The sequence below is a fragment of the Scardinius erythrophthalmus genome, assembly GCF_964197995.2.
Source record: "Scardinius erythrophthalmus genome assembly, chromosome: 9".
Classification (NCBI taxonomy): domain Eukaryota; kingdom Metazoa; phylum Chordata; class Actinopteri; order Cypriniformes; family Leuciscidae; genus Scardinius; species Scardinius erythrophthalmus.
Window position 1 is genome coordinate 9,398,966 of NC_138229.1, and position 20,556 is coordinate 9,419,521.

The following is a 20,556-nucleotide window of genomic DNA, read 5'->3' on the forward strand; positions in this document are numbered from 1 at the left end:
AATAAGAGTAGTTAGGATGTGCTTGTGTCTCTTAGTATTTTTGGCACAAGGCAGATCTCTTTCCTCTGTTTTTATAACAAAAACACATTTGGGCAACACTTTATTTTACAGTGTCTTTGTTACACGTTACATAGTTACTATAAATTTTGCCTGATTACATAAAACTAAACCTAACACCTTAAAATAAAGTGTAACCCACTTTTGTATTGCCAAAGTGTTTTCCAGCTTCTGAAATCTGAATACAGTGAGAAATGATGCAAAATAAGTATTGTAAAGTAAAAATATCAATTATGTAATTGGAGGAAACAAGTATAACAAATTAAATATAACTGGACAAAATTAGACATCTCTAAACAACAAATTGTAAATGTAAACTAAAGGGAAACATAACATTAATTTAAAAGAATAATTAAGGCTAAATAAAACAAAATGTCAATAATCAATGAGACAATAGCAAGGCAGATCAATCAATATCAATACTGTGCTTTTAGAAAATAAGTTAATTATTTTTATTTAATAAAAGCCTAATTAATTATTTGCATTATTAAATCTTTATATTGCTAAAGCATTTGCTGCAAAAACAACTAGTATATTAATTAAACTAGCAATAATACAGTAATGATAAAGATGAAAATTACATTCCAATTAGAAATGAAATGTTTTTTTTTTTTTTTATAAAATAAAGTAACAGTCCAATAAACTAAGAAAATCGCAAAGTAGTAAAATATATATTTTTTTTATAAAAACGTCTGCTATATGAATAAATGTAAATAAAGCTGAATAAGCAAATATTTTGTTCAGTGAGAAGAAACTCTCTCTCTTTCTCTGCTGTGAGTTCCCAATGGAATCAATCCGATCTGAGATTACTGAGTTTGCACAAACACACAAGAGCCTTTTATCCTCCTAACGTATAACAGGATTCATCCTTAAAGATGAGCCCTGTGACCTTACACACACACACACAGTCTCTCTATGTCACGCCTGTTAAGCACATACACTCACTATCAGAGCTGCAAATCTCCTCCTCTCTGCTCTCAGCGTGAACAGGAATAAGCAGCCGTAAGAAGGATAGAGAGGGAGATCTGGGAAGAAAGGATGAGAAGGGAGAGGAGATGAGAATGAAAGGATAAGTTGAACTGATGAGGAAGGCGTATAAAGAGCTTAGGCACTGTCCACTTTAAAACAAACATTTCATTTAGACCATCTAATCCACACACACACACACACACACACGCACACACACATGGGTTTCCATGTTTTATGGGCATATTCCATAGACGTAATGCATACTGTACAAACTGTATATGTCCCCTTATACTAACCCTACCCCTAAACCTATCCATCAGAGAAAGCTTTCTACTATTTTAGATTTTCAAAAAAAGATCATTCTGCATGATTTATAAGTTTGTTTCCTCATGGGTATCAAAAAATGTCCCCACAAGGTCAAAATTGACATGGTATTAATATACTTGTGGGGTCCCCCATAATGTAGTGACCACACACACACACACACACAGTTCAGATGTGAGAAAACTTCAGATGTTAGCTAAATTAATATGATGTATTGAAATAGTGCATTCACTTTGTGAATTTGTGTCTCTAAATGTATTGTGTGTACCCGAGGTCTGACTGTCTGACCTACAGTCCTACAGCTGAAAGCATAACGTTCAACTCAATTAACAGCCTGAATTATTGATGTCTGTCTGGACCAGAATTTGTGTGTACACTGGAATTAAAAGCCTCCGGTGTCACCTGTCACACTGCAGTGTGTGTGTGTGTGTGTGTGTGTGTGTGTGTGTGTGTGTGTGTGTGTGTGTGTGTGCAGACAGACAGAGTCTTTCATCTGTTAATTTACAGTTTATTTCACCTTCAGTCAAGATGCTCCTTTAGTTTACGTTTCATGATTTGACAGATATTCAGAGACACAAGAGGACAATTTGCATAGGTCATTATTTTATTGTTAATTACCGTATGTGTTCGTTCAGATTAAATATTATTAAGATATAAAAAAATATAATTTTGCTTTGGTTAAATAAACATTTAGGAACTTTCTAAAGCTTATATATTTTATATGAATTTTCTTTTATATTTTATATATAATTTTTTGTGTGAATGTTTAATGTAACAATAAAAAGAGTGATACATTTATTTTATTTTAATAATATGTGACCCTGGATCACAAAACCAGTCACAAGTCGCACGGGTATATTTGTGGCAATAGCCAAAAATACATTGTTTGGGTCAAAATTACCAATTTTTCTTTTATGCCAAAAATCATTAGGATATTAAGTAAAGATCATGTTCCATGAAGATATTTTGTAAATATCCCACCGTAAATATATAAAACATTTATTTTTGTGAGTGAATGCAGCACAGTCGCAAACATAAATGGACAACTTTAAAGGCGATTTTCTCAATGTTTCAATTTCTTTGCACCCTCAGATTCCAGATTTTCAATAGTTGTATCTCGGCCAAATATTGTCATATCCTAACAAACCATACATCAATGGAAAGCTTATTAATTCAACTTTCAGATTATGTATGAATCTCAATTAAAAAAAAACTGACCCATGTGACTGGTTTTGTGGTCCAGGGTCACATATTTTTACATATGTATTTTTATATTGGTTATAATGTAGGCTGTATGGTATCCCAGCTAAGAAAAATATATTCTAAAAACATTTAGCTAAAGTCCCCATTAAGTTATGAAAATTGTATTTCTGAATGTTCTCTGAATGTTCAAAGCGTCCGGTTTTTAAATGTTTTACAAAAAAAAAAAACTTGATTATATGAACGTCAAGGGAATATTCTGTTTTATCATTTTGCAAACATCATGGAAACGTTACTTTTGAATGTCTCTAAACATTCTGAAAGTCATTTAGTCCTAACATGTAAAAAATGTTAGATGAACATCCAGCAAATACGTTCCAATAAAGTTCCATAAATGATGTATAAATGTTTTTGTGCTAACATTTTGTTCATAACTTTCAGAGAACCTTCTTAGAGTTCTGAAAACGTTCCCTTTAAGCTGAGATATTTATTTTGTTTTTCCATCAAATAATTTAAGCTAATTTATCTGAATTATTAAATTGTCTAAATTCTCTCTCTCTCTCTCTCTCTCTCTCTCTCTCTCTCTATATATATATATGTGTGTTAAACCAGGCAAATCCACATCCAATACAAAACATCCTCCTAAAAACGGAAAGCTTGGGTATCACCTATGTCAGTTTGGATTGGTGGAGAGAGAGATAGAGAGAGAGAGAGAGAAGAGAGAGAGAGGGAGAGGGAGGGAGAGAGAGAGGTCAGGGATGAAGGTAATAGTTGTACAGTAAATAAGAGAGGGACAGGGATACAGATAAATAGTGAGGGAATGGTTACAGGTGTCTTTTCTTCATTCCTCCAGCAAAGAGCATCTCCACTGAACAGGTAACAGCATCTCTCTTAAAGAGAGTCTTACAGAAGTTATACTTGTGTTGTTTTATAAATTCAAAAGAGGGTTAGAACTAATTCTTCAGTAGGCCTGTAGTAGTTCATTTAACACTTAGTTCATCTACGCTTTACTGTTTGAGTTTTAGTGCATTATTTGTTTATTGCGATTATGAATTATGATAGGCCTATTTTGATGATTTAATCAAATTTAAAGTGTTGATCATTTTAACAGATTTTCCTCTTTTTATTTCCTCTTTTCTAACATGATTTTGTATTATAAAGTATAGTAGTATAATATTTTAAAGAGAGAACTTTCAATGTTTAAATAAAAAATGTAAATCATTTGATTTTTTATTATTTTAAAAAGACGTTCATAAAAATGAATGTTATGGACGTTTTGATGCGTCTGACACATGGAAAAAAGAAACTCATTCTGATTTTTTTTTTTTTTTTTTTTTTGAGATTTTGATACCGGTATCTTTAAAAGTCTGACATCATCGGCAGCTTAAAGTAGGCTAGCCTTTACTTAGCTAAAATAACATTAGATCGAATGACACTGAAAACGAACCCATCTGGTCTATAGCCTAATCTATTTTCTGCATTTATCCAAACCCGCGAAAACAGTCCAGCAGTGACATAAAGATCTGAAAGTCTACTTGAAGTAATTGGGATTCCAAACAATCGAATCGCTTCTTTTTTTTTACGCATTGATTTAATTGAGCTCAGGGAATAAAGATGATGCTGATTATGAAGACGATGTTGAAGATATTAATATTTTACAGATGGAGTGTAATTGTAATTCCTCTCTGGGTCCTTTTTCCTCGACTTACTGGAGCAGAAGTAAGTGAATGTGTGTGTGTGTCAAGCCTATAGCCAGCCTAGTGAAAAGGGGGTTCTTTTTTTCAAAAAGTGGACCTTTTTGCAGTTTCCCCCTCATTATGTATTTAATTATGAGGTTCAAATACTTAATTTCGGTGACTCTTTATGCACTATTGTGCTAGATTAGCTTGTCTGCTGGTATTTTAAGCAACACGCTTTTTGATGCACCGAAAATATTTATTTTATTACATTGTATTATTGTAAGTAGCCTACATTCATTGTATTACAGTATTGTCAAATTGCTTACCAAGATTATGTACCACCTTTTTCAGTCTAAACCATGGTCCTAAAACACACTGTGTGGAGTGCACCGTTCCATTATCTGAAATACGCTTGTATATTATTTGGCATGGATAACCAAAACTTCCCCACAGAAAGTTCACATGAAAGACGTAGCCTATTTAGCTAACATGTTTTTTTAAGTGTTTTTGTTTCATGTTGTGAAACCTAAAGATTTGAAGAAGTCACTCAATTTTAATTAACATTTGTAGGATCACTATGTGCATTGAGGGCCAAAAAATGGATAAGAAATAGTTTTAAAACCATGTCAGTGGGCAGTAGATTTTGTCAATACCTGCTTTCTCCTCATCTCCATCGCTCTTTCTTTTTCTCAGTCTCCTTATCTTGCCGTTTCTTCCCCTCCTAAAGCAGAGCATTGACTGATAGTCTTTTCATTTTCATCTGTGTCAGTGAAGAAAGTAAACATAGGGTCAACTGATATTTAGTCTATTTTTTTTTATTTAGGCCAATTATTATTAATAATTTTCTTTGACAGGTTAATTTAATGAAGGCTATACGAACGCTAAAATATTTCTTAAAAAATAATTCACAATATGAACACATTCATTATTAATCGTATGTTTAATATACGGCTTAATTAATGTTTCTTATCCCCTCACATTGACAATTGCTAATTATTACATTAAATCACGTAAATTGGCCTATTTTCAATTCAAAATGGCGAAATTAGACAAAAGTTTATTAGTTTGCCAGATTATTTTTGACGGTCGTTTAACATTTTTATCCAAAAACAGCTCTCAAATATGAAATGTTAGCTACTTACATCTTATCTCGCAGACTCGCACACACTTTATGACTATTTACTGTGAACATAAAGCCTGCCTACTTTAATTTGATTGGTCATCTCAAATATTTTGACATTGACGAGCGGTGACAGACCAATAAGGCTCAGAATATGAGATATTGTGCAATATCTTTACAGCACTAAAGTGGTATTAATACTATATTAGGCAATTATTTCACAAAATATATTATATACACCTCGAATACCTCATAGCTGGCTGGCTACGGGCGTATGTGTGTGCAGAGCACAGTTGGAGCTGGTGCAGACTTGTAGTTTAATATTTAATCATACATTTTATTTATTATATGATTCCATATAATTCCATGACTGCATTGTTCCTATATATATTACCTACACATAAAATGTCCTGCTCCATCTTTTGACAAAACACATTATTTTAAGTTTGGAGCATAAAACAAATTTATTCAATTTATCTACAGAATTAATCCGTTACAATCATGATAGAAAATGTCTCTTCTCCTGCCGTCATTTCAAAGGATTTGTGCCAAATTAGATAGACTTTGAAACTCAAGGAGATCCCACTAACGTTATTTGTGAATAGTATTATGGGATACGATTCATCTGAATTGTTTATTTTGACTAGCTGTGCAGGGGAAATATAGGCCTGTTAGTGAGATGCAATCATAATTGGATTGAAAACTTTGGTGTTTCATGCAGTAGATTGTACAGACTGAATTGTTTTTAATTGCTCTTTCTATCTTTCAAACATAACTTTGCATTCTTGTTTCCCTCAGCAGTGCTTTTCCCTGATTGGGCGTATAAACCAGCGTGCTCTCCAGGCTCGCGGCAGGTGCAGTTGTGGCACTTCCTGTTAGAGCTGTTGGGGCGTGGCGAAGGCGGAGCTATCACGTGGGGCAGCGAATGGGGAGAGTTTGTAATCAGAGACCCAGAGAGATTGGCTAAACTGTGGGGGGAGAGGAAGGGCAAGCCACACATGAATTATGACAAACTCAGCAGAGCATTAAGGTACATGCACTGATTCCAATCCATATACACATTCATACATACAAATATTAAATTATAATTTATATATATATATATATATATATATATATATATATATATATATATATATATATATATATATATATATACACACACACACACACACACACACACATTAGTATTGTAGAAAAATATAAAGAAATGGCTGCTAGAAAATTAATAGCTATATTTACAACTATATTCTATTTTCAGCATAAAAATATTACAATATGAATTTCATATGACTATCATATTTACTATATATATGCGCAGGTCCTGTAATGTCATGTGGCTATTATTCCAATTATATGTGCAAACATTCATGCATACAAAAATAACAAATGATAGAAATACATAATTTTCTTGATACAACATAATTTTATGAAGAGATAAATCCATTATTTGACAAACCTGTTTTCCCCCCCTTCAAATCAGGTATTATTATAACAAGCGAATTTTGCACAAGACCAAAGGGAAGCGTTTCACCTACAAGTTTAATTTCAGCAAACTAATCTTAGTGAATTACCCAAGTTTTCCAACCTATCCACAGGTATGTGAGTGTTTTTAAGTCTTTTGTTGCATAGTGGCAAATTTGACTGATGCATATTATAATTGTTATTTTTCCCTCATTCTTTTCCAGAATACAGCATCTGTACCTTTCTCTGCCTTTCCTTCTCATCTTTCCTTCTACAACCCTTCTAATGACAGGGGTAAGAGTGTCACTGCTGACCTTGGAACAATCAAATATTGCTCGTTTGAGATATAAACACTAATTTAAGCAAATAGCGATGCAAATTAGATTTTTTTTAACAGTGACTTTTTTTCTCTTTGTGCATGTTTGTTTGTGGACAGCTGTGCAGTCAGTTTCTCATTCCCTTCTGCTGCCATACAGCTTCCCCAAACCCCTCCCCTTTCCTCAGGCACATCCAATCCAAAGGCAATTTCCCCTCTTTTCTGGACCGCCTTCTTCAGTGACTAACCTATCAGAGCTCTCCTGTCAGTCACCGGTCAACTCCAGCCTGCAGTTCACCCAGACTTTAAACTGGCCAGTCAAAAGCAGCACAGAGTGGCCTTTCAACCGAGTCATGGGATTACAAGAGGAGCACAAGACAAAAAACATGACAATGAAGACAACAACAAAAAATCCTGATACCATGCATTAGAAGTTTTGTTGTAATTATTATTGGTTTTATCATAATTATCTATTTTTTGTTTTACGTTTATACATTCCCACTGGATGGTTGACAGCAAAGCACTTTATATATTTTACACTATACCTTCACCCTCTCCTCGGGTCACTTTGACCCGAAATTCATTTTCTTTTCATTTTTAAAATTTGAGTGTTCTTCGGAGTGGTACAAGACCTTGTCAGTTTTGTCACACTTGAAATTGGAATACACACACAAAAAATGGACTGGATTCAAGGAGTTTCTGTGGTTGTAATAAAAAGTAACATGTCCTTCCCTTGCAGGTCAATTTGACCCCTATAGGAATTAATGGGAAATGGGGAACATGTTTTTGTGTCAGAAAAAAAAAAAAAAAAAAACGTGCACAACCCAGAACACACACATGCAAATAAAAGGCAGAGACCCACACTCACATAAACACACACACACCTAGAAATGGCAATTAAAATAATGGTGCCAGTTTATTTACTCCCTATGGAGTTTTACTTTTAAGGCCATCTCGTAGCAATATTCATGAAATGCCATGTTATATTTTTCCCACACGAGGTCACAGAGACACCCAATGCATGACTTTCTAAACTGAATTTTGCTTGTAATGCAGTTATTTTGTATTTAAAGAATGTGGAAAAAAAAAACGTGCTTAAATGTTTAATTTCAGTATTGTTAAAATATAATAAATTTAGAAATCAATAAAATGAAAAAAATTATATTGGAAATAGAATGAAATAATATAAGCCTTCTGGACAAAAACAATGAAGAAGTGTAATTCTAATACTTCAGGTCATTTTGACTCGTGACGGAAGGATGTGCAATTCAGACACAAGGATAGTATAAAGGTTAAACAAAGTATGAAGTTGATTAAACAATTTGTCAGCTTCACATTTGTTACTTCTGTATTAAGTTTATTTATTTGTATGAAAGATTTGACCAAGACAGACTCTAAATATTCATAGTAACACTTTGCAAAACTAATCCGAACCCTATACCCGTACTGAGCTTTGACACACACAAAAGCACAGTGCCTTTCTGCAATGCATGTTAGAGCTAAAGGGCTCTGCAGGTGGAGAGATCACATGGGCTAGACTTTTTGTTCTGAGATTCAGAGATATTGGCTCAGGACAAGCTCTGAAAAACTCAGCTGTGATCTGAGGCAGTAAAAGTGACAGTGAAATATACTGTTACAAACAACAGCAAAAGTTGATACAACAAATCTATGTTACAGATCCTGCCTACATTACCGATACATAATAAATATAACATGTACAGATAGAGTACATATACACACATTCAAATATCTTATGATTTCAAGCCTTGTAGAGTCTTTCACTCCGACTCTGACAAAGAACAGGGGCTCCTGAATTCCTGTCCAAATTCATGGATCCATTTGTTAGCAACTAAAAAAAAAAAATTATAAACAAAATTATTTTTACCATTAACATTTCCCTTTCAATCTTCAGCTTTTCTTTTCAAATGATTCATGGCTGAATTGTTTTTCACCACACGCATGCACGCACCTTACAAAGAACATTCACAAATAAGACACTTAGATTAAAATAATTAGTATTTTGACAAAGCTACATACAGTATAGAATGTCTTATAAATATTAAATGAAATTTAAATATTAATATACATTTATTTATACTTAAAGGATACAAAAAAAGTTCCAAAATACTGTAATCAAATCAGCCAGTTATATTTTAGATGTATCAACCCATTTATTTAACAACTTACCCCATTTGTTACCCACAAACACAGGGCATCCAGCATGCTCCGTATTCCAATTCACTTCACCATTTCTGTGGAGATTGTACCAAAACACGGCTGAACCCTGCAAGAGCAGAGAGAGGATGCTAAAATGATTCTTTTATTTGTAATTAGTACTTAAATAATCCTTATATAAAAAAACAGAATTGAGGGTTTACCTTTTTCGGATGCACTGAAACTCCAACTCTAGGGAACACAGTGGCGCCCCCCATCTCCACATCACTCATCTACAGCAACAAAACATTCATATGGATAGTTCCAGGTAAAATTAATATCTATAATAGAAATACTGTTTCTGACAGCTGCACTTACACTGCCAACTTACATAAATTAGGAATGTAGCAATCCTGTCATTCTCCTCCTCCTGTGAGGTCAAATATTCTTCAGTTAGTCTGAAACTATTTGACTGGTCAACATGTAATCCAGCTCTCAATGACACAGAATACAGAGTTGCATTTGTACTCTTAAATTAATTCTGCAAGATAATTAGCTTTTTTGAGCCATTATGTATTACTTCAAGAGACTTTACGTTTTGTTATACATCATAAAATCACAAATAAAACCTCAAATGCAAATTATTAAACAAATGTGTGATTTAAACATGTATGTGGCAAACACAGCATTAGTGTTGGTGTCATTTTTTAATAGGATATGTAAATTAAAAATTAAAATAAACATGCCTGCTCTATCCTCCAGTGTCTAGATTCTAGCATCTCAGCCTGTTGACTCAAGAAAGTGGAGTAGTAGTAGTTTTTCAAACTGGACACAGGAGGTTCGTGCTGGCATTTTAATTTATTTTCAAATTGAATCATTACTTTATTTAATTACTCATAAATCCAAAACTGCCAAAGCCCATTAGAGATTCCTGAGGGAACCAATGGCAAATTCTGTGTTGGTTTACATAATTGATGTAATGTCTATACAGTGAACTTACCAATGCATCAATATGCTGTTCAAATGCGCCACCAACCCCATAATTCTGAACCTGGAAATCATTTATGAATCACTATTGAAATAGAAACGGTTAACATTTCAATGGTTCACAGGTAAAAATGCATGTTTATCACCATTTAAGAATTCAAGAATGATGAATCAGGTGAAAATAAATTAATTGTATACTGTAATGATCATATGCCTTCTATCTTACTGTGACGTACAAGCAGTGATTCAGCGGTTTCCATGGAAAGTCCTGTAACATCTGCAATCCTCTGACTGACACCAGCTTCCACAGGGTTATTACGCAGAAAAACACTGAAAATATAGTGAGGATTACTTGCATAGTAAGTGTGTGACTAAAACAGTTTATTATTATTATTATTATTATTGTCAAATACTGCAAACTCTTAAGTTAAAGTAATAGTTTTTGTATTAAAAAGCAAACAAGACTATGAGAGATAAAATTTTTTGGGTGAACTATGCCATTTTAATGAGATGATTTTAATACACATTAACCTTTGAGAAACACGTAGTTTTAAGGGTTCTGTGATTCCAGAGCGATAAACTTCCGATCTAGAAAGCTGTAGGCAACAAATCGGAATGAACTGTCAAGTATAAATTTATGTATATGGCTAAAAGTATGTGAACACCCAAACGCCACACTTATGTTTGCTTTCTGAGCATTTGGTTTCAAAATCATTGATTCTGATTTTGGATGAGGCACTTAGAGCTCCAATTTCTCTCAAATGTGTTCAGTGGGATTCAAATATGAGCTTTCTATAGATCAGCCAAGTTCTTCCACACAGACCTCAATTAATCATTTCTATATGGACCTCACATGAAGCAAACAATTCTCTACAACTGAGGTTTAAATTTAAATTAGTACATTTTAGGTCTAAATGTACATAGTTTGACATTTTACTATCATTCAAGACTGGTCAGAAATGATAAGATTGATTTTTCTTCTATTAAAATCCATAGTTTTAGATTTCTCTTAAGCTGTACACTACATCAGCTGGGAAGTAGAAAGTAGATATTGTCAACTTAAATGTGAGTAAAGCAAAGAAAATAAATAGCTGGCTCTATATTTTAGGAGAAGGGTCCATGGCAAGGGGTTCATCATATTTTTGAAAAAGTTTGAAACCCACCAATCTAGAATGAACTGAAGACTTGTCTTCACTGGAATTAAGGGGCCAAGCAAACATGTTCATTTGAAATGGATGTCAACATACATTTGCCCATTGAACAGTACAAAAATACACCATAACAAGAAATTACATTTTAAATATACTGACAATAACAACAAAAATATTTATGTTGTTGTTGGTGTGTGTGTGTGTGTGTGTGTGTGTGTGTGTGTGTGGTGGTGTGGGGTGGGGGGGGGATGGGGGGTGTTCGATAGTCACTTTAGGTCTGGAGATATTCTTCAGGATCTCCATCGCTCTGTCTGATATGATGTCATGATATCTGATGATGCGAGGCTCGTCCCACTCCACTTCCTCTTTCACTGGTGCGTACATCAGTCTGGGGTTTCCTCCACCTGTGCTGTACCTACAGGACAGCGCCCTCTGCCTCTTGGAGATCTGATTTGATTAAATATAATAAACTTCCCATCAACACACAAAGCTTTACAATGACTGTTTGTAATTTCATGTCAAATAATGAATTAAATTTTAGCACTTGCCCTCTGGTCAACCTCTCCTCTGCACAGGGCCTCATAGTTACTTGACTCTGTGTTCAGTGGAAATATGTCAGGGTTGCTCTGTAAGTGAAGGAGTCTGTTCAGCTGAACTCTGGCTTCATCATTACTTGGATCTGAGGCAAAGATGTTTATGACTTGAATCACAACAATTTAGCTAAATTGTCTGCCAAACTCAAATGTAAAAATATTAAATTAAATGAAGGACAGCATGACCTCACCCAGATTGAGAAGCTGTTGGCTGAAGTAGATTGCCACAGACAGGCTGCCGAAATGATAGACTGATGAACTAAGGAAACGCAGCAACTCTTCCTCAGTAGTGGTTGAGTATTCTGTTAATCTGTCCAGACTGTACAGAAACCAGAGAAAGGCATGCTGGAATTTGTCCTCGTCATAAGCGACCAAGCCTACATTGAAAGCTTCATCTGCATTTAGAGATGTTTCTGCGAAATGTGAAATAAAATCATATATCAGATTGGAAAGTGAAACTCTCAGTGAAACTGCATTGGTGCAAAACTGCAGGACAGTTTACCCTTTGTGATGTCTTCTGGGTGGAGTTTGTAGATCTCTTGCAGTTTGATCAGTCCTAAAGCTGCACCATCCAAGTCCTCCGGCTGTGGGATCTTTGAGTCCATCTCATTCTGATACTCTTCACACTGAGTAAGATTCGGCTGAATGCGTTTTTCAATATAGATCAAATCATTTCTCATTTGTCTGAGGAGTCTGTAAGCTGCCACAGGGTCTCTCACAGCTTCCTCTGGGTTCTCAGAGTCGGAGTATGAAAGCAGAAGATTCGGAAGATCACTGGATGAAGACAGGGGTTCATCAAAAGTTGGTAAAATCTTGTAGAAGATTTATTTATTAACATAATACTTAATCTAAAATTATATATAATTGTTAAACATCCATTCCAAAATTGAATGCTTTAATAATGATAATAATAATAATAAAAACACATTAATCAAGTAGTTTAATGGTATATTAGGAATAATGAAAGTGTTTTCACCTCTTCATTGTCTCTACATTCTCAGCATCGACACACTGACTGAAGAGCTTCAGAAGGTCTTTCGTCTCCCCATATAGCTGTGCAATTTGATCTATAAAACAATCTGCATTTTGTCAAAAAGGATTTGATTTGTGTATTAATTAATTTTTTACATCATTATATTATTATGGCATGAGTGCATCAGTGTTGAAATTATGACAAAAAACTGTGTTACTATTGGTCACTTTTGGTCAAAATTCTTATCTAATCAAATTGTCATGACAACGGTGTAAAAAACTGTTGGAGAAATATGGACAAAACATGTAAAACTTTAAACGAACATTACGAATAAAAAAACAATATAATATAATATAATATAATATAATATAATATAATTTAATATAGCTAACATAATGAATTGATATTGAACTGAAACATTAACCTGTTGATGAGAAGAATTCATATCCAGCATCAACACAGACAATCCAAAAACAACCCATAAACACTGTCAGTTCTTTTACTGACATTATAAGGCCTTCAATATCTCAAAACGCAACTTGTTTGTATCTTGCTGTGAAATTGATCTTAAACTGAAAACTGAGGGCTATAATAGACAGGGCAAATGAGGCAGAAAACAAGGAACAGGTGTGGCTAATCAATTAACAAATGAGTAACTATAGAAACAAACAGTGGCATAAGTAGGGATCTAATCAGTGCACTGATACTGAGCACATGGATTGTCTTTCTGGACTGTTTACTTTTACTTGAGACATGACCTTCTATGTTTGCTAGGATACTTGCCAAGACAGGCATGTTGACATAATTTTTGTGAATTTGTCCATTCAAGCGCAAGACTTGAAAGAAAGAGAACTCAATATTTGTGTGCTGTATGAGACGCAGCTTTCCATGTGCGTGCTTTGGATGAATCTTCTCAGAGCACAAATTGTTTTTCACGTCTTCTTGCGCTTCAATGTTTAAATTGGCAAGGCTTAAATGAGATTAGTTTAAATGGATAACGTGTGCTGTTCAGGTCTCGCTTGCACTATCAACACCTGGTTGATGAAAGTGTAAATGACTGCTGGTCATATTAGACTTGGAGCATACAGCACTCCTATTGTTGAACACAGATAGGGGAAGCCAGAATGTGTATCCATTTACAGAAACTTAGGCCACATTTACACATAGCCGGGTATTTAGAGAAACGAATATTTCCCCCCCTCCGTTTTCAAAAATAACATCGTGCAGACATCATCGTTTTAAAAAAAGTTGTCGTTTACATCAACCCGCATAACTACGCTGTCGAGCGCCATTATAACTATACCAAACCTATAGGGAGGAGCCAAACAAACTCTAAACATAGGGCGCTCACATGACGTAAGCATTTTCTAGCGCATAATATGACGTTTGAGAACCTAAAACCCCGTTTATCACAGTTGACACGGCAACACATAACCGGCGTTTCCAGAAATCTCCACTTTGGCCGGAGTTTTTAGAAATAATCGTTTTCTGGGATAAAAATGGCGTTTTCGTGTAAATGACAGGCCAAAACGCAGAGAAATATCTGCGTTTTCCCATCGTGTAAACGGGGCCTTAAAGGGGTCATGAACTGGATTGTTTTATTATTTTATAATGTTGCCTGGGGTGCCCTTATAATGTTAGTATGATTTTTACATCAAAAATTGTCATAATTTATAAATAAAAGCCATTTTTCCAAGCCTCATTTCAGGCTACGTTTACACGTGGGTGGCTATTTTCATAAACGGACATTTCACCCATGGGCGAGGCTAGCCCCTTTTTAGGGGTGCTTCAGCACCCCTAAAAAGGAGCTCAGCACCCCTAAAACTTGGAGTAAGAAATGTTGTTATTCTAAATATATATATATATATATTTGTCTTTGACAAGGTTAAATAATGTTCTTCATCTTAAGTCGGCAGAAGCGCCAAGCAGAGCGCAGGTCAGAAACAGAGGCGCGAGCGCGCGTGTGTGTGTGTGTTTGTTCATCTGAGCCTCATTGGTCTTTCACTTCTCGTCAGTGTCAGAATATTTGAGATGACCAATCAAATCAAAGTAGGCGGGCTTTATGTTTACAGAAGCTGCTGAGCGCGAATTTTACATGGAATTTTAGCAGCACGACTGACGCTTCAGTTTACGGTCAAGTGCGAGTTAAGATGTAAGTTAGCTAAACTAAACATTTTATATTTGACAGTTTTTTAGGTAATAAATGTTAAACGAATGACAAAAATAATTAGAAAACTAATAAACTTTTGTCTAATTTCGCCATTTTGAGCTGAAAATAGGCCTATATAACGTGACATATAATTATGTCATTGTGAGGGGACAAGAAACATTAACAAAGCCGTTTTCATAGGCACAAGATTAATAGTGCATGTGTACATGTTGAGAATTAATATAATACAATTTGTAGCCTTCAGTAAATTAAAAAAGTTCAGCTTTAGGAGGGGAAGAGACAGGGCAAGATCAGGAGACTGAGAGAAAAAGACGAGGAGAGAGCAGGTTTTAAATCTATTTCTTATCCTTTTTTTGGCCTTCAAACGTCTTGAAATGCACATATCAGAGAAATAAAAATGTTTAACCCCAACAACCTCAAATTTATGACCTCTTTGATTATAAAGCCCTGTCTACGGCCATGTAGGCCTAGATCAATAATGAATGTGTACATATTGTGAATGAATTTAATAAACTTAGTTACCTAGCTTTCCTGGTAGCTTTGTCTGAGAAAATGATTCATAAATCAACCTATCAGTTGACCCTATGTTTACTTTCTTCACTGACAGACACAAATGAAGGGCCTAAATCAGTCAAAGCTCAGCTTTAGGAGGGGAAAAGACAGAGCAAGATAAAAACAAAGAGAAGAAGAGTGTGATGCTGATGAAGTGTGGAAAATAAACAGCTGCCCGCACATGGTTTTAAAGCTTTTGTCATCCAATTTTTTTGGCCTTCAAAACATCTTAAAATGCACATATGTAGATCAGAGAAATCAAAATTTTCTCGGGGGAGCATGCCCCCGAACCCCCCTAAATTAAATACCTTGCATTTGGTACCTCAGTGATTATAAAATATAGTTAATAATGCGCATTAGATCATAAACTAACTTTTTTTTAAATCATACCCTCATTGGGGGCTGAGCTCCCCTAAAATTAAAATCCTAGAATCGCCCCTGATTTCACCCCTCTTCGTTTTCAAAAATAACATCGTGCACACGAACCTGTGTATATGCTGTCAAGAGCATGCCAAACCTGTAGGTGGCAGTGTATCGAGAAACTCAAGCCCACCTTAGCCAATCAGAATCCCGAAAATAGTCACATTCTGTGACGTCGCTACCTAAAACTCCGTTTTTCTCTGTTTACGTGCAAACGAAGATTTTCAAATTCTCCACTCTGTCCGGAGTTTTTAGAAAGAATCGGTTTCATTGGCGAATCCTCCGTTTGCGTGTAAACGAAGGGCGCAAACGAAGGGAAATGTCTCTGTGGCCCTGTCCCAAATGGCGCACTTCATGCGGACTTTCGGTCTCGTGGACTTGAATTGCGCGTGCTCGCCGAGTCTACGAGTCCGTAGGCTGTCCCATTCAGCATTTTACCGCTCTGAAGTGTGCTCCTCAGCAGCGCCCCCTTTGTACCCTTGAAGCGGTCTTCCGCGAAGCCCGCATAGAAGCAGGCTTCACGCACTTTAACTACCCAGGAATCCTTGCGAAAGGCCAATCAGACAACAGATGGGAGGAGATTTCACTCACGGATAATTGTTGACATAAGTCTGAGAAGAAAATATTACGGTTTTTATGACCTAAATGTACATTTTACCTACAGTTTATACAAACATTGTGGTCATCGACCAGTGGTTGATGTCTTAAAACATTAATAATACGATCGCATTATGATTCATTAAATGAATAGAACCGAATGGCAGGGCTTTACTGAGTCATTTACACAGTATGAATATTGAAACATGTAAATTGAAAAAAAATATGTTTAAATTATGTTTTAAAATTGTAATCTTAGTTCAAATGGAACATTATATTATGTGGGCTACAACTGTATACATCCTTTAAATAAGCATGATATATCTATCATGATATATATTGATATCATGATATGCCCAATATCAAAATATAGAACTGTAAAATTAGGATGTGTAGTTGACATGCAGATAAGACGTCGGAGTGCAAAAATGTGATTTCTCCTGTCCAACAACAACCAGGCCGTTATTTCCGGCGTGACGATCGAGTCTGTCCCATAGACAGTATATAAACTGGACACAGCGACCCCATAGGTTTCAACGGAGAGAAGTTGAAGCACATAAGGAGCAGTTACTTCCTGATTGCCAGGCGTACTGCGCAGACTCAAACTGAGCTTGACGACGGGGATGTGACGTGAGCAGCCTGCCTGACAGTTGTAAGTTTTCTAGCAGCTGTGCCTGACGAAATCGGAACCATTCCCTTCCGAATCTTGCAGAGACGGAGAGTGTGAGAAGGAGCTGTCCATGAGCTAGGAGCAGGAGCAACGTCATGACTCTCTATGGGCTTCTCCTTTGACTTTATGCCTCCGCGTCCCCCAAATTGCCCGCGAGCTTCTCTTCCTGTCTCTACGGTAATTTCCAGAGAGTCGCGTGGTTTTGACGCAATCGTTAGCCTACTTTTACAAAAACTGCTCCTACGGGGCCATAACGTAAGATACAAGGTAATGGAGCCTTTTATACATTGTCGTGTTTCTTTAGAAATAAATAATGGACAAATGGAGTCTTTAAACGCCTCAGATGTAAAGTTATTCGCTGTCAAAGTGACGCCAAAATGAATGGAAGTCAATGGGATGCTAACAGCAGGTGAAGGCTTGTTAGCCAATGGCGGCTCCCGGGGGTACCTTCAAACTAATACCAAACGCTTACCCACTGGTCTGTCCCAAAAATACTTCTCAATGCACCCTCGTGGACTCGCGCCAGGGGGATGGCTAGTGCCTACGTCATCGTAGCCAAATACGTCACTTCCGTGTCCAAACCGAATTGGGCTAGAATGGTGCAGTGCTGTGTCCCAAGTTGTAACAACAGAAATGATGTCAATAAAACGATTAGTTACTACCGCTTTCCTTTGGATGACAACGAGAAGAGGAGATGGCTTAAACTGATACGGTAAGCTGGATATCTAACCATGAAAAATACATTTAAGTGCGGGCTAGCGCCAGTATTTGCGCTAAACGTTAGCCGAGATAACGTTACCTGTTGCTGTTAACGATGGAGTGGGGCCACATAAAATAATCGAGATTAAAGTCATTATTTACGGGAATAAAGTTGCCATTTACTAGTTTAATGTGACTGAGTTTAAAGTCGTTATTTATGAGAATCAACTAGCTAGTTATTTATGAAAAGTCATATTGTAAGATATTAAACTTTTTTACAAAAAACAAACATTTTACAAGAATGAACGAGATTAATTACGAGATATACGTAATATTTTACAGAATTAAGTCGTTTACAAGTCCTTTTTTTAGATTTACGTGACAATTTACCAGAATAAAGTCAGTATTTACATTTTTGAGAATGAAGCCATTAACAATATAAAAGTCACTATTTATGTATATACAGTTGCCAAATTGTGTTGCTTTTGTGGAACAGGGGTGAGAGGGACAAGGGTTCTGCACTGGCAGAACCTACTTCTTTTTGTTTATCGCCACAGAGTTCTTTATGTAATGTTTTTTTCTTTTATCCAGGCGTAAAGATTTCACACCTAACTACAACTCAAGGGTCTGTGGATGGCATTTTCCACATGGCAAAGCAGCGGGGCCCACACGGTTTGCCTGGAATGAGGGAAAGGCTTTTCCTCACATCAGCCAGCCGACCAAACGGCAAAAGAAAATGCTCCCGGCGACTGTAGAGGACGAAGGAGGAGCTGAACCAGGCCCAAGTCACCTTGACACTGCTCAGAAGACCCCAAGTAGTTCAAGTGTTTTGGTGCTTGAAATTGAGAATAAGATGCTCAGAAAAGAAAATGACAAACTGAAGAAAGAATTGGAGAAACAAAAACAAACATTTTCATTTAGTCAAATATCCTCCCACCCAGACATAGTCAACTATTACACTGGCTTGCCAGATGCTGCCACAGTCTTATTTTTGGAGACCCTTCTTTCCAAATTTGATCTCCAGTATCACTTTGATTGGAACGTCCAAAAAATGCCCTTAATCGATCAGCTGCTCTTGACTTTGATGAAACTCCGACTGAATTGTGGTCTTGTTGACCTTTCTGTGAGGTTTAACTGCTGCCGGGCCACAGTCACCAACATCTTTATCACCATCTCCAGTGCCCTGTATGACATTTTGTATGTCGGCATGATGGAAAACAAAATTCCTTCCAGATTCAAGAACCAAACCTCCCTGCCACATTGCTTCCAACCATTTCCCAATTGTCGGATTGTGCTCGACTGTACTGAAGTACCTGTGTCCAACACAGAAAGTTTGGACACCCAAAGTCATCTGTACAGTCATTACAAAGGAGGTACCACGCTTAAGGCTCTGATTGGTGTGGCACCTAATGGATTCATTACCTTCGCCAGTGACCTGTATGGTGGAAGCACATCGGACAAAGCAATAACAGCAGACTGCGGAGTACTTCAACAGCTAGAAGCAGGTGACATGGTGATGGCTGACAAGGGCTTCACTATTCGTGACATTTTACCTGCAGGTGTTTCACTGAACATCCCAACATTCCTTGTCAACGGACAGTTCACAATGGAGGAAATCAACCACAACAGACTTATTGCCAGTGCAAGAGTTCATGTGGAGCGTTCTATTCAGCGCCTGAAAACATTTCACATTTTGTCATACATTCCGTACCAGTATAAAAAGCATGCAAACAAGATACTGAAAGTGTGTGTTTCTCTCACAAATTTACAGACACCCATCCTCCGTGAAATAGCATGAATTTCCTCTCACTGTTTGCCACAATGCCATCATCAGCATTGAATTTTTCTTTAACTGTATTCCATATGAACTGTATCAATGTTGTTTTTTACTTGCTAATCAATTTTCCTAAACTCACATGTTAAATGTTATATTTTTTTAAAGGTTTGTTATACATATTATCAACACAACTGTGTTTGATCCTCCATAAGCTGAATGAATAATTTTGTTCCGTTTGACAGCCTGGATGCAACTGAAGCTGAACAAGACAATTAAAAAGTCTTCACACTGATTATGTTGCTCCCACTCAATTTATTTGAACTGCATGTTACTGCTTTTCTTTTTTAGAATAAATAAAACAACAAAACACACAAACATCATTTTAACTGGTACAAATGCACAGATATTGATATATACAAATTGGGAGAGGCTACAACATTCAAACTGAAAATAATGCTTTAGAACTAGGAATGTCAAGATTAACTGATTTTTACAATAACCGCGGTCCATAAATCCACTCAAACGCATGAAGTCAATGGCAGGTTCATAAGTTAAATGTGAAAATCTTATTTTCATAGCGGCCAAAGGAAGAGTTAAAAAAAAAAGGATCATGTGCAGCCGCGTTTGTCACGTAAAAATGGACATGAACCGTGTAAGCACATGGAAAGACATAGATCTTTCAAA

The 20,556-nt window shown here is 36.1% G+C and overlaps 2 protein-coding genes across 2 annotated transcripts; one reads left to right on the plus strand and one right to left on the minus strand.

The window, feature by feature from the left end:
- Positions 1–8,020: 8,020 nt before the first annotated feature.
- On the minus strand, positions 8,021–16,604 carry LOC308696410 (prolyl 4-hydroxylase subunit alpha-1-like). The gene is made up of 14 exons (XM_081375140.1): positions 16,568–16,604; positions 12,991–13,081; positions 12,517–12,788; positions 12,206–12,427; positions 11,970–12,100; positions 11,692–11,868; positions 10,802–10,866; positions 10,507–10,600; positions 10,284–10,334; positions 10,030–10,068; positions 9,675–9,713; positions 9,508–9,576; positions 9,317–9,413; positions 8,021–8,978 (listed from the first exon to the last, which is right to left on the minus strand). Exons 2-14 carry the CDS (start codon positions 12,996–12,998, stop codon positions 8,908–8,910), a joined length of 1,335 nt encoding a protein of 444 aa, XP_081231266.1. The 5' UTR covers positions 12,999–13,081; positions 16,568–16,604; the 3' UTR covers positions 8,021–8,907.
- Positions 16,605–20,449, plus strand: LOC308696409 (uncharacterized protein). The gene is made up of 2 exons (XM_081375139.1): positions 16,605–18,108; positions 18,687–20,449. Exons 1-2 carry the CDS (start codon positions 17,927–17,929, stop codon positions 19,891–19,893), a joined length of 1,389 nt encoding a protein of 462 aa, XP_081231265.1. The 5' UTR covers positions 16,605–17,926; the 3' UTR covers positions 19,894–20,449.
- Positions 20,450–20,556: the final 107 nt, after the last annotated feature.